General features: G+C 43.8%; 1 protein-coding gene across 1 annotated transcript in view; it reads left to right on the top strand.

The window, feature by feature from the left end:
• P4HB (prolyl 4-hydroxylase subunit beta) overlaps positions 1-25,688 on the top strand; it is a 69,415-nt gene that overhangs the window by 19,805 nt on the left and 23,922 nt on the right. Inside the window, exons 3-7 of the mRNA XM_085884624.1 lie at positions 7,140-7,273; positions 7,379-7,519; positions 16,495-16,599; positions 22,246-22,371; positions 22,552-22,752. Coding sequence (XP_085740750.1) covers positions 7,140-7,273; positions 7,379-7,519; positions 16,495-16,599; positions 22,246-22,371; positions 22,552-22,752 — 707 coding nt within the window. The remainder of the gene's footprint in view (positions 1-7,139; positions 7,274-7,378; positions 7,520-16,494; positions 16,600-22,245; positions 22,372-22,551; positions 22,753-25,688) is intronic.

Genomic DNA, 25,688 nt, shown 5'->3' with positions numbered 1-25,688 from the left:
CCAAGTAAGAACATTTCCATGAACACCCTGAGTACAACCACCAAGTTTCAATTCATTTCTTCCAACAAAACAAACCGACACAGGTTCCAACGCATTGTATTTTTTTTTAATACCTCGACCTGTCCCAGGCGCATCTGAAGTACAACCACTAAATTTCACCTCATTCTGTCCGTCGGTTTAAGACTGCGTACAAATCAAAACCCACACCACCCATGCCAAATTATATATGATCTATTTTTTTTAAGAAGAGCGATTGTAAATTAACGATAATTAAACCCTTTAAGTTCAAGCTGAAGCCCCGTATCACTACTTGTCGCAGCTGTTGTTTCCGCTTTCTGCGAAATAAATTTGCTGAGCGAACTTCATTTTGTTCGCCAATGTAAGGTAGGCATTTGGGCCAGTTTAGGAGTGCTGTGCTTTCACCGGAAGTCGGGCGAACAAGCAACTCTGTTGTCCTGCACACTCCAAATGGCTACATGTGCCCAATGAGGCAATAAGAAGAAGCGCAATATACCAATGCCCTGTGAACCCAGCAAATTCTGCAGTTTTGAGATGACATTTTGTAATGACAAACATCTATTCATATACAACCTGATATTACAGTATTGGTGAGAAGTGGTACAACACCACTTTGTAGTAAGTCATTCAATTACAATTGCAAAATGGTAAAATACTAATTTTTTTTCGGTAATATACAAAAATAGCTGGCTGTACTACTTTAAAAAGGTGTGTGTATGCTGCCGGCATTTATGGATAGCGAAGCACCATGTTTCATGGTAGGTATGGTATTAGATGACTGATGAGTTTCCACCGAATGTAGCGCTTTGTATTCAGGCCAAAGAGTTCAATTTTCGTCTCGTCACAACATAGAATCTTTTGCCTTATGCTCTGAGTCTTGCACGTGCCTTTTTGCAACCTCCAGGAGTGCTGTCATGTGTCTTTTTCTCAGGAGTGGTTTCCATATGGCCATGCTCCCATAAAGCCTAGATTTGTGAAGTGCTGTGAAGACTGTTGTCCTTCTGGCAGGTTCTCCCATCTCCTCCAAGAAACTCTGTAGTTCTGTCAGTGATCATAGGGTTCTTGGTCACCTCCCTGACCAAGGTCCTTCTTGCTCAGTTTGGTCGGACGGCTAACTCTAGGAAGAGTCTGGGTGGTTCCATATTCTTTCCATTTCCAAGTGATTGAGCTCCCTGTGCTCTTGGGAACTTTCAACCTCTAGAAATTGTTTTTATCCTTCCGCAGATCTATGCCTTCTCACAATTATATCTCGGAGTTCTACGGACAGTTCCTTGGATTTCATGGAAGAGTTTCTGCTCTGATATGCACTGAAAACTGTGGTACCTTGTCTAGAAAGGTGTGTTTCTTTTGAAACCATGTCCAATCAATTGAATTAGCCACAGGTGGACTGCAATCAAGTTGTGGAGACATCTCAAGGATAATCAAAGGAAATTGGATGCACCTGAGATCAATTTTGAGTATTGTAGCAAGGGGATGAATACTTGTTGACCTCAGACATTTCAGCTTTTCATTTTTAATTAATTTGTAAACATTTCGAAAAATATGCTTTCACTTTCATTATGGGGTATTTTGTGTCGATCAGTGACAATTTAAAAAAAAAATTTAATCCTTTTTAAGTTCAGGCTGTAACCCAACAAAATGTGAAAAGTCGATGGGTGTGAATACTTTCTGAAGGCACTGTAAAAGGAGCTCGGTCTCCGCGTTCCTGCATCAGTCCGTTTGTCCGTCCCTGCCACTATTGTCTATAATTGTCCACTAATAAAGTCCAATCTGCAAATGTTATGATAGAGCTGAATGAGGTGAGGACAGATAGGCCAGTTTCAATTTACATTAAAACAAAATTTCTTATGCTTCATCTTTTTCTTCACCTGTAACAATGGTGACTCTCATTCAATCCCTTTTCTTAGATTGATTAGATTCAGAAAATGCTTGCTATATTAAATTTTTTTTTTTCTTTCAACGTTTCCATTTTATTCATATCGCAGTAATATAGCGCCTGATCAAACTATTTTTGATTATACACAGTCTTTCGCTCTACTTGCAACACAGGCGAGAAAAGGATATACAGGTCGTCGTCGACTTGCGACCGCAATTGGTTCCGACCAATCGGTCGTAAGTCGAACAACGTATATTTTACAGACAAAAAAAAAACATTTTTTTGGGGGGGCCACTTTACGTGGTCGTAAAGTCGAACAGTCATAAGTCACATCGGTCGTAAGTCGACGACTACCTGTATATAAAACCTGGTAATATTTCAATAATTTATTCACATTTTTTAAAGGGTAAATTTTTTTTCACCGTGTACCACTTCTAGTTTTTTTTTCAAATGGTCTGACTAATCTTTGACCATCATTGTACACCGCTCCTTCCCAATTCCACACAGCCAGGAGATGCGTGACATCACCGGGCACCAAAGGGAGGGAGTACTTAGTTTTTACTCTGTTTGTTTTCTTTCTTGCTTTCTTGTTTGTCTGGGTGATATCTCAGCCATGTCATGTGATCCAAGTCTGTTTGTAAATTATCTTACCTATATGTTCAACCCCCCCCCCCCATCGACCCCTTTATTAAGCGCAGATTTTGCTGTGATCAATACTTTGGTACATCATAAATGATGAAGGTTGTGGTCAAGCTTCATTGAAATTGTGTGTGTAATTTTGGAGAAGAGAGCAAATGCAGGACCTATTTTGGTGGGTCAAACCACTCCCTTGTAGGCCCCCTTAATGAGCGCAGATTTTGATGCAGTCAACACACCTTTGTTCGGCATCAGATATGAAGCTTGTGGCCAAGTTCATTATTATCGTGTGTGTGGTTCAAGCGATAATGACTGAAGTGTTTAAAGACTGACTTACTCACTAACCTATGGACAGGTGAGCTAAAAATGGGTTGTGCAAAAAAAATAAATTCAGGTAACCCATTTGGATTTGTATTACCCATTTTCTTGGAACAAAAAAAAAAATGGAAAAGGGAGAGAATATTACTATAATTCACCGTCTGTCCGTCTGTTCCCAGGTACCGCAAAAACGGCTGAACCGATTGCAACCAATTTTTAGGTTTGTAATCCTTGGACCCCTTGGAGTAAAATAGGCATAAAAAATATAATAACATGACCCCCTTGACGGCTCCTGTACGGAGCGGATGCTTCTAGTAGTGAATAAATTAATTGTTGATTTAAACCAGGCAATTTAAATATTTTGGGAAATGTTTTTATTACTATAGGGTCTCACACACACACACACACACACACACACACACACACACACACACACACACACACACACACACACACACACACACACACACACACACACACACACACACACACACACACACACACACACACACACACTACTGACTCGATCAATGAATGCATCAAGCGCTTGACCCAGAGTATGTATTGGTGGTGTTGTTTAGATTATTTCCCCTCCCCCTCTTGGAGACAAATTTCAGGAGTGTGGAAAAGCCTGTAACATGGAGGCTCCTCCTTGTAAACTGTTTTCTTGGCAGGTATAATGATCAAAAGTGCTCAGGGCTTCTTCGATAACCATTCATAATGATTATGGTACATAATGATAATGGCACTTGATGATGGTGATGGTGATCATGGTTATGGTACAAAATGATGATAGTAGTGCAGAATGATAGTGAAAATGGTACATCATGGTAGTTTTTGTTTGTATGCAGCACAAGATCAATGGCTGAGGGTGTGGCTGTGCCGCTGATTTAATACCCTCTGTAGGTTAAGGCCCAGTCACACCTTGACGTTTTAGCCAGCTTATGCCGATTTTTGAAAATTGTTTAAAACGCTGGCATGCGTCAAATACGTTATGGGTAAGTTTTTGAAACATTGAGAGCATGCTGAAAAACACTGCCATACATCGTAGTACGCTGGCTTTCATCGTTGTACTTTGCGGTTGTCCTCAAATTTTAGCATGCTTGAAATTTGTTAGACTTATGCCAGCGTATGACTCACAAGTTCCACTACACTGGCCATAAGTTGTAGGCACGTTATGCGATCGTTGACACACGTCGACACACATTACTTGTAAGTTAATCATAAGTCAAAACACGTCAAGGTAATGTTTAGTGTACCCGAAACTTATTTCTAACCTATGAGTAACGTGTTGTAGGCGCGTTACTTGTAAGTTACTCATAAGTCGAAACACGTCGAGGTAATGGTTAGCGTCAGCGTTCCAGACACCCTGTTTTTTGGTTTTTTTTCTTCGGTATGACTGTGATGTTGGCGGCAGCCTATTAATTATATTATATTATAACCGCACTAGAAATCGAAGTGTCAACATCACCGTCATACAGAAGAAAAAAAAAAAACTAGGGAGTCTGGAACGCTGACTCTAACCATTACCTCGACGTGCTTCGATTTATGAGTGACTTACAAGTAACTTTTGTCGACGTGTGCCAACGATCGCATATCGTGCATACAACTTATTCCCATCGCATGCGGAACGTGTGAGGCATACGGCAAGTACGTCGTAAAATTTTTAAGACGTTTAAAATTTCAAGACATGCTCCACTTACTACGGCGTATGATAGCGTACTTTAGCGTTCTATTCACGTGTACCAAACTTATCCATACCATATTTGACGTGCGCCAGCGTTTTAGACGCATTTTTCAGAGGTCGGCATACGCTGGCAGGATCGTCAAGGTGTGACTGCGATGTTGACACTTCCATTTCTCCGGCTGTTATGATTTGAATCATTGTGCGGCAGCCTTTTAATTGGCTACGCCACATGATCGTCGGCGATACGTGCAGCACGCTATGCATAAGTTAGACTATCGTTGGGCATAGGTTGTGAACGCCGACAACAGGCTAAGCATTCGTTGGTATAAGTTATCTATAAGACAACGAAACGTTCTGTGTCCGTTACTAATATGTTATGCATACGACCAACTCGTTATGAATACGTCCGAATCTTAAAAAAAAAATACATCAAAAGTTCAGCATAAGCCAGCGTTTTACATACATTTTGATATGTTGCCATTGCTGGCTAAAACGTCAAGGTGTGACTGGGCCTTTAGGGCAGGAATTTGGAATTTGTTCATGGTGTTTACCTCTCATCTTGACTATCCTGTCAACCCATAATGATTATGGTACATAATGATATTGTCTGTCTGTCCAGGTTGTAATGTTTTTTCCCATTTGAGCTTTTGTCATTAAATTTCAACAAACCCTAATTACGAGAACTCGTGTGGATCCGCATGCTTCACGTGCCTTACCACATGTCACTGCAGAGGCATAGGCATAGGCGTCTTTGACCATGCCTTCTTTCTCCGGGAGGGAGGGAAGGGGGAATGGTGAGTGTGGGTTAGTGGGGGTGATTGTGGATTATGGGTTGTGGGGGGGGTGGGGGGATTGTGCTGAGGGATGGTGGGAGGAGGTCGGCCAACTATATTTTGTGCTCTGACTGAATATATACTGTAAATGAGAAGTCAGAACCCAACACGTATTCAAAAAAGGAACTGAGCACAAATTTATATATATATTAAATTATCAGTTAGAGCTGGATGGCAAAGACAACACAATATCAACTAGAAGGGTACTTGGTATAGTGCATACCTCTGCCATGCAATGCCTGATCCAGAAGAGCATATCAGGCCCAATAACTTTTTTGAAATGTCATGTGATGCATCGTTTTTGACCCCATCTCTCAATGGTGAAGAATCACTTTAAAAACGAAAAAATACTCTCATCCAGATCTGGATTCGGATCTTCACCGAAATTGAATCAATACTTCTTTGTCACACACACAGCGTGTCCACCAAGTTTCGTCCGAATCCGTGTATCACTTTATATGATGTGCTGCACCAGATGGGTGAAAAAAAATCCTCAGTCCACCTTCAGTGGTGGATGTTAATAATTATTTGAAACTATTTCTTTATTAAGTCCTTGCCACAAGGTAATTGCAGTGGTTAATTTTTCCAGTGATTCTTCACCATTGAGAGATGGGGCCAAAACAATATAGACCATGATATTTCCAAAATGTATTGGGCCCGATATGTTCTCGTGGATCAGACATTACGTGGTGGAGGTATGCGCTCTACCGAGTGCCGTTCTATTTTATTTATTTCTTTATTTTGTGCACGATCCATTTTATGATCATACGCAAACAAGCCTGAGACTTAGCACAACTTGGTGGTTCCCACAATGATTATGGGGAAATGTATTAGCAATTCATGCTTAACTTGGAATTTAATCGAAGAGCATATCAATTTTCAATTTTGTGAGTATGCCTGCCTCTTATGGAACTTGTCCTTCTTTTTGTTTTCCTTTTTCCGAGCACTTATCTGCAAAAGAACTGCTTCATTAATAATTTGTGACAAATACTGGTAAGTGGCAGCATCTCCAATAGCCAGTTCCATTCCACACGAGTCATGTCATGTTGTTGAAACGTTCACACTGTTCTGAATTGAAACCAAACGAAACTCAAGCTAAGTTGATGGTGTGCCATCACAAAACCCCACGCTTCCAACTTAAAGCAAAGCTGAAAGATTGCAGTTCCATCAGGATACCCAATATTAAATGTTGAGTTGACCCTTGTGACCCTAAGTCTCCTTGGCACATGAACCAGATGTCAAATCCAAGAAATGGTTACATGTTTTATGCATCCCCATTGCTGATTGCAGAAACACCGCTTCATTTAAAATGTGCCTGTAATTGCATTTTGGGGGTATTTGACCTTTTGACCCTGTCCCAGGAAGTGGGGCTAAAAATGACTACTCCCACACATTCTTGCCATGTGGTGACTAATGATCATAACTACCAAGTTAAGTTTTGCACAGTTGTTTCGGAGACTGATGGACGGACTGACAGACTCCCCCCGACCCCCCCCCCACCCGCATTTGTTTTTTTTTCTAAAAGCTTGGAGGATTAAAATATCCTGATGAGTGAATGTTTTGCTGGAGATCTTGAGAAAGGACTTTTATTATTATTATTATTATTATTTTTTGGTCTAATAAAAACCCTCTTAAGTGAAAACTGACTGGTAGTTTATTTATTTGTGAACAGATGTACCATCATGTATCTGCAGCTTAAATTTGTTTACATTCACATTTACTGTTGAATGCTGTTTCAACCTGTGCTTCATTTTGCATCTTGTTTTTAAAGCTGGCCGACAAGCAGCTGACATCGTGACATGGTTGAAAAAACGAAGCGGCCCACCTGCTGTGTCACTAGATGATGTTGATTCAGCAAAAGCGTTTTCCGAGTCTGCTGATGTTGTGGTCATTGGCTTTTTCGAGGTAACACAGTAACCTGCAGTGCAGTATTTTATTCTAGTGTCGTTGGATTAATGTTACATGTTATGTTTTTATATTTTATTTTGATTAATTTTATTATCCTTGCAGGATGCAGGGATGGAAGCAGCTAAGACTTTCATGCAAGTGGCAGATGCGACAGATGACATTCCCTTTGGCATTGTCACCAGCAAAGACATCTTTCCCCACTTTGATTTGAAGATGGACACTGCTGTGGTCCTTTTCAAGAAGGTGCTGCTGTGTGGTTAAAAAAAAAAAACAGATTGTGGCGAGGTTTGATTCGAAAAATGTGTAGCCTGTCCGAGATGAAATCTCAGGTCAAAATGTGTTGGACAATGTGGTGATGGCAGAGAACAAAGGCTGACAAGTTGCTAATCACAGATTGCCAACTTTGTATGAACTTTTTTTTTCCCCTCCTGTCCTTTACACTGTCTTTACATTGCTTTTTGCAGTGGAATCAAATGTAACTAGAACGGCACTCGGTTGAGTGCATACCTCCATCAGGTTGAACAGTTTGCGTTTTATATACCACTGATGGGCTAGATCTGCATCCAGGCCATTGAATCCTTATCGCACATCAAAATCTAATCGGCTTGTCTTGTCACCAACCCAACTCATCCACCCGAGTTTTATCATTATCCGTCTACAACTTTGTGAAATATTGTGCGATGCATCATTTTGGCCTCATCTCTCAATGGTGAATCATCACTTAAATATAAAAAATTTAATTCTAGTATCCGGATGCGGATCACGATCTTCACCGAAATCAAATCTATTTGTCCTTTGTACATACCCAGCCTGTCCACCAAGTTTCGTCTGAATCCGTCCACAACTTTTGAAGACATGCTGCGATAGACAGACGGGTGAAAAATAAAACAAACCTCCGTGCACCTTCAGTGGTGGATGTAATAATTCTTTCGAACCATTTCCTTATTAAGGCCTTGCCACAAGGTAATTGCAGTGGTTGTAAAGGCCCATAATGCTTGTGCCATATCCACACACCCATCATCTGACCTGTTTCAGGTAATGTCAATACGTTGAAACCTCCTCGTGGTGCATTTGGTCACACAAAGGCTTGCTATTGTCAAGTATTCGTTGATTATTTAGTGTCCAAAAGAATGGGGAAGAAGTTTGATCAGCTGAATTTGCACCACTCTCCAAAGGATTCCGAGCTCTGAAATGCAGGGCCGTTTTGTGTGAATAAATTTGACACTATAAATGAATCCAGACAAAATGTCTCTTTTGGAAAGCATGCTACCATCCTGCATAAATATATCCAACTAAAATCCTTCTTCCAAAATCGTCTTGCCAACGAGAATAGATCCATTCTGAAGATCATACAAATTGACAAAATCATAATTGGTCAGAATGTTTTTGGATTGTCCATCCGTCTCTGCGTGCGTAACAGACTTTCGTTACCGCGATAACTTGTGAACCGATAAAAGGATTCCAATCAAACTTGGCAAAAGTATGAACTGCAATACAAAGATCAACCAATTAGATTCTGGGTTCCAGAGGTCAATGGTCATGCTACCATTAATTGAAAATCTTTGTTACTACAACTTCTGAACCACCAAAGGGATTTTGACTGAACTTGGCACAAGTTTTGGCTGCAATACAAAGATGAACCGATTGAATTTGGGTTCAACAGGTCAAAGATCATGTGCCCTTAAAAAATTATTTTGCAGATCAAAACTCCAGTTAGAAGCATCTGATGTTTTCTCTTCTACTTATCTGTCTTGCATGCACTCTCATGTGACCTTTAATTGTGATGTCAACCCACTGTTATGGGTTGCCATCTAACGTGGGCAGAGGCATCTGCATTTGCATCAGATTCTATTGTCTCGTTCCTTTTCTCTCCAATCGCTCAATGGAGCATGACTGGATTCCAAATGCTTGCATCGTTTTGCAAAAATCAAAGCAAGTTTCTTTCAATAACCATTCAAATCCAGTATGCAAGCTGTTGCTCCCAAGTGCCAAACCCAAGTTGGTCTCTCAACAAGTGGTCTTTCGTTGGAGAGACACTCGACGCCATACGCTTTATTGTGATACATCTGTGTTACTCATTGCATAATAACTCTAACGTTTGTTTCAGTTTTTATAATATACAATATATTGCTCTCTCATCCAGGGCAATGTATCAATGTGTACATCGTCCATTGGATACATGTTGAGCCGGAGGACCCGTCTGTCAGAACTTGTCATCGGTGGACATTAAAGATTGCGGTGCCGTTCGTGACAAGTCAGCAAGTTATCTATCGCAGGCACCCTAAATATGTTCCAAAATCCTGCTCTGATTAATGGGAAAAGCAATGTCAACAAAATGTTTGGTCTGAAGAAATATTGGGTGAAATAAATTGAGAGCATAAAGCCAAATTTTAGTGTTGCTAGTAATTCATACTGTATTCTGGAAAAGCCTGCACCAAAACAAATTTGTACCTTTTCTTTGTTTAATTTCTGTTTTCTGCTTCGACTGAGGCGAGTGATCTCACCGTGAAGGACGCATTTTATGCCACGCTCGAGTCTGTGGTTGATCAGTGCCCCAGGCGAGATACTTTTCTAATCTTGCAAAATTTCTATGCACCAACTGGAATTGATAGGGATGGTTATGAGACGTGTGTTGGTCCCCATGAGTCTGGAAATGTGAACCAGAAAAGCACTAACCTCCTTGACTTTGCAAGAAGTCATGGACTTAAGGTGGCTGGTTCATGGCTTCAGTGCCCACAGGCTCTTTGCTGAATTTGGTATTCCAACGTTGGTGTGGCAAAGGAGATTGACCATGTGGTCGCTGGAGTATGATTCAGAACTGCAGAGACCACCGGAGTGCTCAATTCCTCAATACCGACCACAGGCTTGTGGAAGTGATTCTGAAGTTGCAGCGTAAATCCGGGAGAATGGTACCATCCCAGCCTAGGCTGGATGTTGCAAGCTCAAGGATGAGAGGGTAGCTGAGAAGTTTGCAAGCAGGCTGAGTGGGAGTTTGGGGGAATCCTGAAGAGTTGTGGTGTGCCTTCAAGACCACCATACTTGATGTTGCCGATGGATATCTTGGAACTCACCGAAGAGCAAAGAAGAATTTTCTCTCAAGGACACTGGATACCATTGCCCAGAGTCGCAGGGTCAGGCTTAATGGCAGAGCTGAGCTGTTCAGTGAGTTGAAGCGTAAAACTGTACGTGTGCTGAGGGTGGACAAGGAGGCCTATGTGCGAGGAATCTGTGAGGGGATAGAGCATCACCTGTGGTCAAGTGATTGTCATCTTGCTTGCAGGGGAATTTGTGCATATTAGTTCCCCCAAGCCTGTCCCTCGGTGTACTGCAGTTAGAGCGGAGGGTGGTGGGGAGTCCTCTTGACAGAGGAGTTTAAAGTGAAGGCCCGCCAGGCTGGTTACTTTGAACGGCTTCACCAGGCTGATCCACCAGCTGTTGAGTTGGATGGCAGGGCTGTTACTATCCAAATTGCTGACCCACCAATCAATTGTGGTCCACCTTCGTTTGTGGAAACACAGGCTGCTGTTAAAAGGGGTAAAGCTCCTGGGGTCTGTGGCATCAATGCTGAATATCGCAAGGCTGATGGAAATGCTGTACTCATGTCGTTGTGTGCAATTTGTGCTCTGCCTGGCACACAAGCATCATCCCAACTGACTGGAAGAAGGACCTTGTTGTCCCTCTCTGGAAAGGGAAGTGTGATCGCCATGACTGCGACGTCTACCGAGGGGTGATGCTCCTCTGAGTGCCGGGCAAGGTCTTTGCTCTGATAATTCTTGGGAGAGTTCGCCACCATCTGCTTGAGCACCAGCACCCAGAGCAGTCATGCTTTGCACCAAAGAGGTCAACGATTGGACTGTATCCTTGCCTTTCTGGTCCTCATCAAACGCAGACGAGAGTTTTGGCAGGGGCTGCTTGCAGCCTATGTTGATCTCTGCTGCAAAACATTTGAGTCAGTGAATGAGGATGCCCTCTGGAGGATTGTTAGTCTTCGTGGGGTACCACCAAAACTGATCAATCTGATGTCTGATCTTTACTCTGGAACTGAGAGTACTGTGAGATGTGGTGATACCATCTCTGACTTATTTCCAGTTGATACTGGAGTTCGTCATGGGTGTGCACTGCACCCCACACTTTTCAGCACTTGTATGGAGGATGTGGGCCAGATCAAGCTGTGGTGCATCGTTTGGGAATGTCAAGATCTCTGAACTTGATTTCGCAGTTGTTGCATTCATCTTTGCGGAGACTCTGGATATCTTTTTCGGGGCTCTCGATGTGCTGAATGAGGAGTCTGAGCCGCTGGGATTACGGGTTTCCTGAGTCAAAACTAAATCCAGGCTTTCAATGACATCTTGGATGCTGCTATCTTGTCTGTACCTGTTTGTGGTGAGGATGTTGAGGTCATGGAGAGATTCACTTTCCTTGGCAATGATATTCACGTCTCTGCTGGCTGTGAGCCAGCGGTCAATAGACATCTGTATTTCACTGGATCACGGGGTGTGGCGCTATCAGTACCTGTGCAAGAGGCCGAGAAAGTCTGAGTCTTTAGGTCCTTGGTGCTTCCAGTCTTGCTCCACGGATTGTGAGACTTGGACTCTGACCAGGGACCTGAGATGGAGATTTAATTCCTTTGGTATCAGTTCTCTTCGGAGAATCCTTGGCTATGGCTATCGCTGGTTGGATTTTGTGTCCAACGAGCGGTTTCTGAAAGAGACTCAAATGAGATTTGTTTCCTGTACAGTCTGTGATTGTCAGCTGCAGCTCTGTGGACATGTGGCTCGTTTTCCTGATGCTGATCCTGCTCACAAGATTCTCTCAGTGAGGGATCCTCGTTAGTGGAGGTGGCCAATGGGTTGACCACGTACCTCGTCGTTGCAGCAGATTGATCAGCATCTTGAAGAGATGGGGTTGGGTCAGGCATGTATCTCCCCGGGAGATGGCCAGACGGAGGCCCTTGGAGTCCTGGCACAAAGTGGATGCAGCAGCGCACTGCTCCGGCACATGCTCCCATAACTGACCTGACCTTACTTGTCCATCCATCCGTTGTGTGATAAAGAAGCAGAACCTCGTGTTTTAATGTCGTGTTTCCTGCTGTTGTAGAATAATAAAAATGGTACCATCGTAAAATGAACCATTAAATTTTGTACTCGTGTTTGTGGTACCCAGGGTCAGGTCATGGGCATTAAATAAATCTTCCCTCCCCTTTTGAGTTTGGGGAGATGACCAACAATTTTCACCTGCACCCATGGAATAGTGCAAGTGGTTTTGCGACTGACCCCTGCCTGAAGGAGGCGGTATTGAGGGTGTGAAACTATGTCAATTCTGCAAACAAATCCTCTCACTCCCAGAGGGATCTGGTATTGCTCGTCACAACAAATGACTTGCCCATCTGGCAGAGGTGTTTTGAGCTCACCTGGGCTTTTGTCAGATGAGCTTGTGCGATCGAGCAATGTCCGTCGGGGAGTGAGTGAGTGAGTGAGTGAGTCAGTCATTCAGTCAGTTCAGACATTATTGCTTGAAGAAAACGCACGATTTTGATGAAATTTGGCAACAAGCCTCATACCTGACACCTAACGAAGGTGTATTGACTGTCTCAAAATCTGCACTCATTGAAGGGGTTGTGGGGGGGGGCGAGTTTGATCCCCAAAAATATGTATTTGCTCTTTTCTCCGAAACTGCACACACAATTTCAATGAAACTTGACCACAACCTTCATCATCAATGATGTACCAAAGTGTATCAATTGCAGCAAAATCTGCGCTTCATAAAGGGTTTGATGGGAGAGGGTTGACTCCCCCCCCCCCAAATAGGTATTTGTTCTCTTTTCTGAAACTACAGACACAATTTTGATGAAAGTTGACTGCAACCTTCATCACTAATGACATCCCAAAGTGTGTTGACTGCATCAAAATCTGCACTCATTAAGGGGTTTTACGGGGCAGTGTTTGACCCCACCCCCCCAAAAAAAATCGGTTTTGGTTCCTCCTCTCTGAAACAACACACACGGCTTCGATGAAACTTGACCACAACCTTCATCATCCATGATGTCCCAAAGTTTATTGACTAATAAAGGGGGGAGGTGTGGGGTGTTGATCTCTCAAAATAGGTATTTGTTCTCTTCTCTGAAACTACACACACTCTTTCAATGCAACTTGATCACAACCTTGATGTACCAAAATTTTGTTCACAGCATTTAAAATAACTCGGGCTCTGAGGTGGTCTGCGGGCAGTTTGAGTGAATGTTGCTCATGATTCAGGTGAGTTTCAGGATGTGTGGTCCTATTTTTGATTATAGCTGGCTGGCATCCTTTTATACTTGTCCTCTGGCAAGCAGGTTTACCAAAACCTGCTGTCGTGAAATTGACCATTTTGTTGTCACTGGTCATAGCATTGACCAGATTTTGTGGCTGTCCCTCACAATTAACACGTCGTCACTCTTTTCAGGTGATTGTCAAAGGAGAATACATCGGTGCAATTAATGAAGTGGTCCCTCATTCCAGGGGTCTCTCCAGATGGGATCCACTGTGATTTGTATACATTACACACCAAGAATGTTAAAAATGGTTGCTTTATTTGCACATTTATACACATAAAGTATAATCATCGCTGCACCATACTTGATGCAACTTTGGTTCTGCTGAAGCAATCTCTTGGCAAAGGTTATGTTTGGTGATTTGACCTTGCATTTCCCATTTGTCAGGGTATGATTTTTGGAATTTATTTTGGGTGCTTGCGATGCACAACTTGCCTGCTTGTCACAAACGGCACCATGCGATCTTTAATGTCCATCAGTGACAAGTTCTGGCAGACGGGTCCTCTGGCTCAACGTGTATCCAATGGACGGCGCACACATTAACGCCTTGCCCTGCATTTGAAGCACAAGGTTAAGCTTGCTAACTGCATCGAGATTCATACCCAGATGAAACTGCACAAACCTGTAAGCTATCCTGTCATGCCATCTCACCTTGCACCTCCAACCTCTCTCCACCAACTGTCTCAGGACGAACTTCACATCCGTCGTCCCCTGACCCTTTCCAAACCCTTGCTGCTCTTCTCTGATCTCTACACTCCTTCTTTATACTCCCATCCAGAATCCTCTCCAGCACTTTCATTACATGACTTCGGAGTGTAATGCTCTTGGATCCCCCCCACATCTTTAACATTGCCCTTCCCCTTCCATATCGGCGCAATTAACCCTGTCTTCCAATCCTCCAGAATTGACCCCTCGCTCATACATATATTGAACAGCCTCTTCATCCAACTGACTCTGACTTCTTCCGCTACAATTATCTCTGTACACACCTCATTAATGCCTGGCGCTCTTCCCCTCATCCTTTTCAATGCCGTCCGCATTTCTTCCTCTGTGATCTCCGCCAACTCCACTTCCCCCTCTACCGAATACGGGAGCGCCAGCTCGCTGTTGCTTTCTTCTCAGTTCAACAGCTCTTTGAAATATCCTTTCCACACCTTCAATACTGCCCGCCTCCCTGTCACTAGCCTTCCGCCACCATCCTTGATCACTGCCCCACCCCCCTCATGTCCTCACCATCCTCCTCCCTGTCATGATCCAATTTATACATCATCTTCCTCACGCCATCCTTTTCCATACCATTCCTCCCCTTATCCACAGCTCTTCTTGCTGCTTTCTTCTGCCCATACAGGTGCAGCAACCCTGCATCCGGCTGTCTCCCCCTATCCTTGATCGTCTCTATCCTCTTCCAAACGTCCTGCTTTTCATCAACTGACTTCGCGACCTCCTCTCTCCACCATACCTGGTTTCTATCCCTCGCCGATGCACCCTTTCCTGACATCCTTCCACACAAAACTTCTGCAATTCCCCTAAATGCCTTTCTGTACTTCTTCCATTCCTCCTCCAAACCTTCCACTTCTTCATTAAGTTGCTCATACCTAGTCCTCAACCTCTCCTTGTACTCTGAGAACATTTCCCCTCCACTCCCCCACCTAATAATCTTCCAACCCCTGCTCTTAAACACTCTTTTTCTTCATCCGTACCACAAACACCACAGACTTGTGCTTGGTGGTAACATGCTCTCCTGCCACTGCCTTACAATCCTTAACCTTCCACAACTGTGGCTTCCTTACCACCACCGAATCCAATTCTGTTCTATTTTGGCCACTCCTAAAGGTATGGCTTCTATGCTTTTGAAAGAATGAATTGGCTATTGTCATCCCATTACTTGCCACAAGGTTCCACCAGCTCTTGACCCTCTCTTCCTTGTTCCCCACCCAAATGGACCAACACATTCCTCTTCGCTGTGCTCTGCTACTCCCACATGCATGTTAAAGTCCCCCGCAATCCACAGCATCACCTCCAGCTCAACCATTCCCATCATCCTCTCCAGTGCATCCCTGAATTCCTGCTTCTCTGCCCCAGTCCTTCCCATTTGTGGCCCATATACCGACATAACACACACACACACTATTTGCCTCTGTATCACTACCCATGCCATAACTATCCATCCCTCCCTCCTTTCCACTCTGACCACCTGCTTGCTGATTTCTTCTGATACTATTATTCCCACACCGTTACTCCTTCCATCCCCACCCATGTGCAACAGCTTATAATCCTCCTACCAACCTCCTCGCCCTGTCACCTCTCCATATGGTCTCCTCCTACACACAACACTTCCGAACTCCTCTGCATCATCTCCACCACTTTGACCCCTCCTCCCCCCCCCCATTTTGATCCCACATTCAAACTATCTAGATTCTAGCCGGACCTCGCATCTGAATCACTGCCCTCCTGACAGAGCTTGGACCATCTTGGATGATTTGAGACATTCACGTCATCAATCAGCAGCACTGCCCTGGCTGACCTGCCCTACTTTTTCATTACAAGTTGGCTGTCAAGAACTTGAGTTTCTCGTTTATGTATTTTATTACCTCTGCCATCTAAAGTGACCAGAGGTTTTGTACTCTCTCCCTTTTGTTGTTTGTCTTATCTTTGTTACTTGCGAAAATCGAAGATTTTTCAAGTATACCGGTTGGTCTTGTGCATTATTACTTGGCGAAAATTTTTTTCGGGGGAGTAACTCCAGTTAGGGGAGTTTTATTTGAGAGGCCAGAAATTCCTTACAATCCATCTGAACCGTTTCTGTAATCTCTGATTGCTCTTTGTACTTATTGTATTGGTAACAGCTTACTGACAAGACCAACAACAAATTGCTTTACCTGTTGATTCTATTTGTTTCTCTTTGCAGTTTGACGAAGGGCAGAGTGTGTATTCTGGCCCGATGCAAAGGGATGAGCTGCAGAACTTTGTCAGAGCCAATGAGCTGCCTCTTGTCATTGAGTTCACAGAACAGGTATGTTTTCTCAACTCTTACCTGGTCCAAACAATTATCACATGTTACCACAGCTCTTCATTAACTTGTCTTTAGATCCTTCCTGTCTCTCCCCCATCTAGAAGATGACAACATAACCATCATGACCTTGAGGCAGGAGTATTTAAAGTGATAATCGAATACAATGATAATATTGTAAATATAGGTTGGATTAACTTGTGTTTTGCCATGATTGTAACTGGAACTAACAATATGATAACCAAAATAGCTCCCTAGCAACAGGTAAATCCAAACCCAACTCAGGCTAACACCACTGGGCTATCCTGGGAATTGTGGGCCTGATGTTGACTGGAGTTGCTTAGCATGGCCATAGCAGAATTCTCAGATTGTTGAATCTCTCAGCCACTTGTTTTAATCTTCCTGCCAACAGTTCAACCCTCTTCCCCCCCCCACCCATCCACTGCTTTCCCTTTTCGACTTCCAACGTTCCTGGTTAAGCCCCACTGAGCCCCAGATTTGCTCACAATGATATAAATAGCTGAACTGGTTTGGTACAGTAGCTGAGATCTGCTCAGGCCCTGAAGTCTAACTGCATTTCAAAAATTTGAATTTCTTTAGAAATTAATTTTTAAATAGTAAAACCAAGAATTATTTAGATTGAGTTTGCTTTGAAAATGTGTGAAATGGTGTTGCATCTATGATCTGTCTTTATTTTCTGTTAAAACATCGTTATGTTTGTGTAGCAAACAAAAATTGGTCCTAGAAGAGATTTGTTGCTGTCATTTATTTCGTTAGTTGATTCTCTTCACCTTTTCCCCCTCAGATTCAGACAAATTTTATTCTCTACCATGATGTATGGTAATTACTTGTCATTAAAGTATTTTTGGTATCATTTTGTTGAATTGTAACATCTCATTAGTCAAATCTGCCTCACACTTGGGAATGAGCACTTCTCATGTGTGTTTGTATAATTAATAAAAATAAATAACCCACTACCATGTTACTTGTGAATGGAGGGAATAACCAAATCGCTCTCACCTAATCAATTAAAGTTGGGTGGATAGCATTAAATAAATGAATCAACTCCTCCCATGCTTTTCTCGCCAAAGAAAGATGCATAAAGCAACCATGAAAGGCTACTCAAGGTAAGCCCTCCGCTGTTTAAAACCCTTCCCTGAGTTCCTCCACAACGTATATGCCTGGTGTTGGCTTAATGGTTAGGGTGGTGGGCTTTGGATCCTTGGGTCCTGAGTTAAAATCCCACTCAGCTGTTGAATTGATACCAGGTGGGGTTAACTCGACCTGTCATCCTTCCGAGGTTGGCAAAATGAGTGCCAGCATGCTGGTATACTGTCGGAGTGGCGACCCGTCCAGGATTGTGCCCAATAGTCAAGGAGACTGCTTAAGCAGCACCAACACTCTGCACAGAGTATGGTCCCAATCTCCTCCACAGCATATACAGTATGTACTATTTGTGAATGTCTACACAGCTTACCTTGTGTTGCCTTTCATGGTTGCTTAATTTTTTTTTTTTTTTTTTTTTTGTATACCTTGGTCGAGGCTCGTATGAGAGCTAACACACAACTCACAGCAAGGAGGCATGAGACAAGAGGGGCGGGAGTGGAAGGGACAAAACAGTGGGGAACAGACACATTAGGTGAACTGTGAAAGGGAGAGGGATGGGGATGGGACGGGGAACATGGCGAAGAGAAGATAGACATTTCAGGGACTTTCAGGAAGGAAAGCAGGAGAAATGAAGGAAGTGGGCTTGGGTGGATTATCGGGGGTAGAAAAGATCGAGGATTTGGATGGGGGAAGATAAGAGGTGGTGGTGAACAGCTGTTTTGAAAGCCTGGAGGGAAGAATGGGAAAGAATAGAGTGAGGAAGTTTATTCCAAAGGCGGGAAAAAAGAGGAATGAAGGAGTGAAGATGAGCAGTGATTCGTGATTTTGGTAGTTTTACCAGAAGGGGGTTGTTGGCGGACCTTGAGTGCCCTGTGGAAATGTGGTGGGGACAAATCGCAGAGAGAGCAGGGGGGGCAAGGCTGGAGAGGAGTCGGTAGAAGACAGAAAGACCACCGACCAACCTGCGGTGATTGAGTGAGAGGCCCAAAGACTCAGCTTCATTGCGGGAGATGCCGATGATCTTAAATGCCCTGGTTTCGACAGCGTGAAGCCGAGAAAGGTGGGAGGCAGGCGCACCAGCCCAGAGGGGAGAGCAGTACTCCATCAGGCTACGGACAAAAGCTTTGTAAGTGGTCTGGAGCTCAAGAGGGCCGAGGAAGGACTTAGCACGACGGAGGATTCCCAGTCGGTGACAGGCTTTTGAGGCGAGGTTGGAAATGTGACTTTCCCAGGAAAGGTCATGGCAGATAGTGAGACCTAGAAGCTTGAAAGAAAAGACTTCTTCCAGAGGATTGTTGAGAAAGTGGATGGGGGGGTTTTGTAAACGGTCCTTTCGAAGAGACATGGTGAGAGTGTGAGATTTGTCTGGATTGAAAGACATGTTCCACGTGTTGGACCAGTTTGTGATTTTATCCAGATCTGCAGTGAGTGAAGAAGCTGCTGCTTGCCGGTCTGAGGGATGACAGATGGTACGGCAGAGGGTGGAGTCGTCGGCAAAGAGAAATAGAGGATTTTCCAGAGAGTCCGAGAGATCATTGATGAAAACCAGAAAAAGAACAGGGCCCAGAACGCTACCTTGAGGAACTCCAGCCTGCACAGGAAGAGGGGATGAAAGAACTCCATTTAGGGCCACACGTTGACTGCGACAGGAGAGGAAGTCTGCGAGCCATGAGTGGAGATGGCCTTGAATACCATGGGAAGAGAGTTTGGTGAGTAGGGCAGGGTGCCAGACTGTGTCAAAAGCACGTGATATGTCCAGAGATACGGCTCGGATTTCCTGTCTGGCATTGAGGACCTCCATCCATTGATGGGAGAGCAAAAGCAGCATATCCAGGGTAGAGTGACCTGGTCTGAAACCAAATTGATGATTGGAAATCAAGCCATTGGAGAAGAGGAAGGATTTCATATCTGAGGCGATGATGGATTCCATCACCTTGCTTATGATTGGGAGAAGGCTGATTGGTCTGTAGTTACAGGGATCTGTTTTTGCACCTTTTTTATGCAGGGCAGTGATGTTAGCAGATTTCCAAGCAGATGGCAGATGACCTTGGGCAAATGAGAGGGTGAATAGAACAGAGAGAGGGTGAGCAAGAGCAGAAGAGCAGGCTTTGAGGACACGTGGGCTGATGCCGTCTGGACCGGTTGCAGAATCTGACTCGAGGTTTGAAAGCAAGCTCTCCACCTTGTCAGGAGAAAAGGATACAGAGTCCAGGGACAGTTGGGTGCGACTGGGTAAAGTGGGTAGAGATAGTGATGGGTTTAGGACACAAGATTTAGCTGCAAACACCGAGTTTAGACATTCAGCTTTATCACGTGTGGAATCAGCAGTGCGGCCATTTGAGGTAAGGGAGGGGATGGAGGGGGAACATACACCAGAAACAGATTTGATTAAACGCCACCAGGATTTTGAGGAGGGAGAGAGGTTTGAGAGTTCAGACTTGAGATGAGAAAGATGTTGTTTTCTGGCTCTCCTGAGGGTAGATACACACTTGTTCCGAGCTTTGTGGAAAGAACTGAGATTGCCCTCAGTTGGGTTTGCTTTCCATGAGGCAAAGGCAAGTTGTTTCAGGACAACTGCCTCGCCACAAGCTTCAGTAAACCAAGGGCGGGAGGAAGGGTAAGACAACTGAACACGAGAGGGGATAAATCTGTGCATGAGGGAGAGCAAGTTTCTTTGAAAGAAAGTTTATTTGTTTATTTGGAGAGCAAGTTTATTTGCTATTTTCTTCAGCGAGAAGAGCATGGGAGGAGTGTATGTATTTATAATATGTATGTATATATATATATTTAACACACACACACACACACACACACACACACACACACACACACACACACACACACACACACACACACACACACACACACACACACACACACACACACACACACACACACACACATGAGCCAAAACATTATGACCACCTGCCTAATATGCTGTTGGTCCTCCGTGTGCTGCCAAAACAGCGCTGACCCGCCGAGGCTTGGACTCTACAAGACCCCTGAAGGTGTCCTGTGGTATCTGGCACCAAAACATAAGCAGCAGATCCTTCAAGTCCTGTAAGTTGCGAGATGAAGCCGCTGTGGATCGGACTTGTCGGTCCAGCACATCCCACAGATGCTCAATCGGATTGAGATCTGGAGAATTCGAAGGCCAGAGCAACACCGTGAGCACTTCATGTTCCTCAAACTATTCCCGAACAATGTGTTCAGTGTGGCAGGGTGCATTATCCTGCTGAAAGAGGCCACTGCCATCAGGGAATACTATTGCCATGAAGGGGTGTACAGTGTGACCACTCCTTGGCTTTTTTCACAAGATCTTGGCTATTCGTTGTTCACCTTGGCGTCTTGGTTTTCTATAGGTTTTCTTGGCGTATAGGTTTTCTATTATCATCGCTTTTCCGAAACCTTGTGAATTCTTTGCTTTTTTCATTGGCTCACCTTAGCATTTATGAAAATGAGTGGTCACACTGGTGGTGTACCTGGTCTGCAATGATGTTTAGGGAGGTGACACGTGTCAAATTGACATCCACATGAATGGCCAGACCCAGGGTTTCCCAGCAGAACATTGCCCAGCGCATCACACTCCCTCCACCGGCTTGTCGTATTCCCACAGTGCATCCTGGTGCCATCACTTCCCCAGGTAAACGGCACACACGTCCCCGGCCATCCACATGATATGAAAGAAAACGGGACTTATTGGACCAGGCGACCTTCTTCCAACGCCCGTGTGCCCATTGTAGGCGCTTTCGACGGTGGACAGGGGTCATCATGGGCACTCTTACCGGTCTGTGGCTACGCAGCCCTATATGCAGCAGGGTGCGATGCACTGTGGATTGTGACACATCCCTCCCGTGACCACCATTAAAATTTTCTGACTTGTGCCACAGTCGACCTTCTGTCGGTTCGGACCAGACGGGATAGCCTTCGTTGCCCTCTCACAACGATGAGCCTTGGGCACCAAACACCCTGTCGCCGGTTTGTGGTTTGTCCCTCCTCGGACCACTGTCGGTAGTTACTTACCACTGCTGACCGGGAGCACCCCACAAGCCTTGCTGTTCCAGAGATGCTCTGACCCAGTCGTCTGGCCATAACAATTTGTCCCTTGTCAAAGACGCTCAGGTCTTTACTCCTGCCCATTTCTCCTGCATCCAACACATCAACTTCAAGAACTGACCGTTCACTTGCTGCCTAATATATTCCACCGCTTGACAGGTGCCATTGTAACAAGATAATGTTATTCACTTCATCTGTCAGTGGTCATCATGTTTTGGCTCATCACTGTGTGTGTGTGTGTGTGTGTGTGTGTGTGTGTGTGTGTGTGTGTGTGTGTGTGTGTGTGTGTGTGTGTGTGTGTGTGTGTACACACACACACACACACACACATCACCCAAGCTCACCACCCTAACCATTAAGCCAACACCAGGCATATACATATACATATCTGTATATATCATTATTTTTATTAATTTATTTTAATCTAGCTTGATGTTGAAACCCATAGTTGCCTCATGTTTTTGTTTTCTCCCTCATTCCCTTCAGTCAGCACCCAAGGTTTTTGGTGGCAGTATCAAGAATCACATATTGTTGTTTGTGAGCAAATCCTCCATTGAGTTTCAGGAGAGACTTGATCAGTTCAAGGCAGCAGCCACAGATTACAAGGGGAAGGTACTTTTTTAAGATGCATGATGTCATTATCTTCTTCTGTTTGACCCATCACCTCAGAACACTTCTGACATCTTTTGCAATTTATATACTGTACAAGGTTGCTCCACAAACCTTTCCTTTATTTTTTTTTATTTTATTTTTAATTCTTTTTTTTTTCCCCCACAATACCTCTCTTCCAAGATCCTGTTCATTTATATTGATGTGGACAGTGAAGAGAATCTGCGCATCCTGGAGTTCTTTGGCCTTAAACAGGAGGAATGCCCTGCACTTCGGCTCATCACGCTGGAAGAGGACATGACCAAGTACCGCATGGAGCAAGAGGAGCTCAGCACAGAAAACATTCGTTCCTTCTGTCAGGACTTCCTTGATGGGAAGCTCAAGGTAATCTATGGCAACACACCTGAAAAATCCATGCCTCCTTCCATTACCCACATTATTCTGCAACATATTTTTGAGTGTGTATCAATGTGTGATTTGTATTGATTTTTGTTTTTGATCACTTTTTTCCCCCCATGCCAACGCTTTATGTCGATCAATAGAGCAATGCACTCCTTATTTGTATAGATATTTATTTTCTTTGCAGTCGAGAGGCTCGTGGAAGAGCAAATTAAAACTGATGTGGGTGGACAAATGTCAAGGGGATGACGCATGGGGTGGGGATGATGAGGGATCTTGAAACACGGAAAGGGACGAGGGAGCTGGATGCACGTGGAAAGAAGAGGGGATGAGGGACGTGGTTGAGTGGAGGGATTTGAGGGGTGGGTTAACAATACAATTCAATAAACCTGTATAAGAGAGTTTGAGGAGACGAAATTTAAATTCCAAATTGAGTGGCATTTGGTGACATTATTTTATTGATCGGGGTAATCGTTTAAAAAAAAAATTATTATATGTTGAAAGCACACGGAGGACGAATGTGACCAAAATAAAAGGAGCAGCAGGTGTGTGGCACGAGTAAAAATGTTTTTTTTAATTATTTTGGTGCATAGCAGGAGGGCTTCTTGAATGGCACCAACAGGGGATATGATGAGCTGACAGCAGGTAATGATTGGTATGAAGGTCAAGGGCACTTATTCGCACACTCCTATTGGACAGAACAGGAGTGTCATGAAGTCAGAGGGATGTTCGATGATTTGAGGCCAGATTATTCTGATGTTGCAGCTGTCGTAAGCCAGCTGTTCCACGACCAGCAAGTGGGTGAAGCAGTGGCTTCCATGGAGGAATTTACATTGATATCAAAACGGGCAGGGATTTGGCATGGCTGCAGTTCAAACAAGAAAAAGAACAATTGCAGACCCTCACCAGGACTGCTTTTGTGTGGTGTATTTTGTGTGGCATTTGTGTACTGGTGTGTTACATAATTACAAGTGCCACTTTATTAACTGCTGGCAGTGATGACCGGGTACCAAGACGTCCCGCTTTGATCGAACACCTGACCCTGACCCATGACGTTTATTGGGATTCGCTAGATATCCGTTATTGTGTGTGTGTGTGTGTGTGTGTGTGTGTGTGTGTGTGTGTGTGTGTGTGTGTGTGTGTGTGTGTGTGTGTGTGTGTGTGTGTGTGTGTGTGTGTGTGTGTGTGTGTGTGTGTGTGTGTGTCTGCAACGCGAGGCTCCACAGCACAAACTTGAGGGGGAGCACTCGGTAGAGTGCAAAACCTCCTCCGCCAATACTGCTGGGTCACTTCAGTGAACCTGATATCCTATTCATTGTAGGTCAAAACGGATCAGACTCTACTGAACCACGATTGAATAAACTAAACTAGATCGACGCGCATGTAGAAATGCCCCAAAAAAAAAAATCAATTTTTTGAAAAAAAAGGTGCAAAATTTCTGGGTTTTTTTCTCGAACAAATTATTTTTTGGGGGGGGTTGGAAATCACTTAAAACATGTAGAAATGCAAAAACAAAAATTCAAATATTTTTTCAAAATGGCCGCCATAGCGGCCATATTGGACTTTGGAACAAGTCCAAAATCTAATGGCATAATCCTTGGACCATACCTAATCCCCCCACCAAGTTTCGTCAAAATCCGTCCAGGAGTTTTTCCGTAATACTGTTCACAAACAAACAAACAAAGAAACAGACAGGGGTGAAAACAGTAACCTCCGTCCATCTTCGATGGCGGAGGTTAACCAGCAAACCGATTTCGATGAAACTTGGCGAACAGGTGCCATATGGACTGGGAGTGTGCGCGTTTGAGTTTCGTTGCTAAGTAACCACCCATTGCTATGCAGCGGCTGAAAAACCGCGTTTTAAGAACCCAAACGGTAACTGACGTAGCGTGGCTTCTATGATAGGTAGAGCGACCGGACCAACTCGTGCCTATTCCTTGCATCCCCATCTAGTTATCGCGACAGCATAACGTTCCTCTATCTCTCATAGTTTCCGAATGGCAGCCCTCCGAATGCGGAAAGGTGGTGAACCAGGGAATATGTTAAGTGACCTTGACCTCGGAAACAGTCGATGGCGGAACGTTCAAATTCGGTGTATGGATAGAGTTTAATATCTACTACAAAATTGAACCGCAGCATTTTTCCAGATTCGATCACCAAGGGTGTCAGGGCTGAAATACACAAAATTCGAAAAAATACTTTTTCTCGACCTACGTTCACCATTTTCAATACTTGTCCCTTATAAATTAATATCATGAAGGCGAAACGGTTAGATGTAAACGAAGGCGTCTTGGCATGGTGATAGAACATGGTTGGTTGAACATTTTTTTTTTGGTCATTTACACTTTCCTCCATCTCCACTCTGAGGAGTGCCAGTTGGCAAAATACGCAATAGGAAAAATCTTGCCAGGCAGAGGAACAATTGTATGTGAACCAATACGTCTTGGCAATGATTCTTCGTCGGTGGATCGGTCAGAATGAAAAGCATTGTATCCAGCGCTTCGATCCTAGCTGATCCCTCGTCGCCTACCGGCTTATTATTATTCATTATTTAATAGGTACAGTCCTGCATTTGAGTAATCAGAAGAAACCCAAACAAGAAAAAAAAAACAAAGATGGAGTCATCAGGAGGAACCTGGATAGGATTTGCAATTCAGCTGCGACTCCTCTACTCTCAAACCCATCCAGGCACAGCCAAGTGAGCCTTATTCAATAAATAAATAAATAAATAAATAAAAACAAATAAAACCCAAATCAAAAAATTAAATAAGTCTGGTTGCCAGCCCATGTGTCTGATCAAGTTGAAATTTAAAATGTGTATTACCTATCACCATGAGATCATAAATGTGAAGTTTCACTTTAATTTAAGCAGTTCCAGAGAAAACCATTATTTAATATTTTTCTTCAATCCAATATGGCTG

This window comes from Eptatretus burgeri, chromosome 6 (genome assembly GCF_056783735.1).
Source record: "Eptatretus burgeri isolate ZD-2024b chromosome 6, Ebu_testis_v1, whole genome shotgun sequence".
Classification (NCBI taxonomy): domain Eukaryota; kingdom Metazoa; phylum Chordata; class Myxini; order Myxiniformes; family Myxinidae; genus Eptatretus; species Eptatretus burgeri.
Note: the sequence above shows the minus strand (reverse complement) of the source record. Positions and strands in the feature narration are given on the sequence as shown.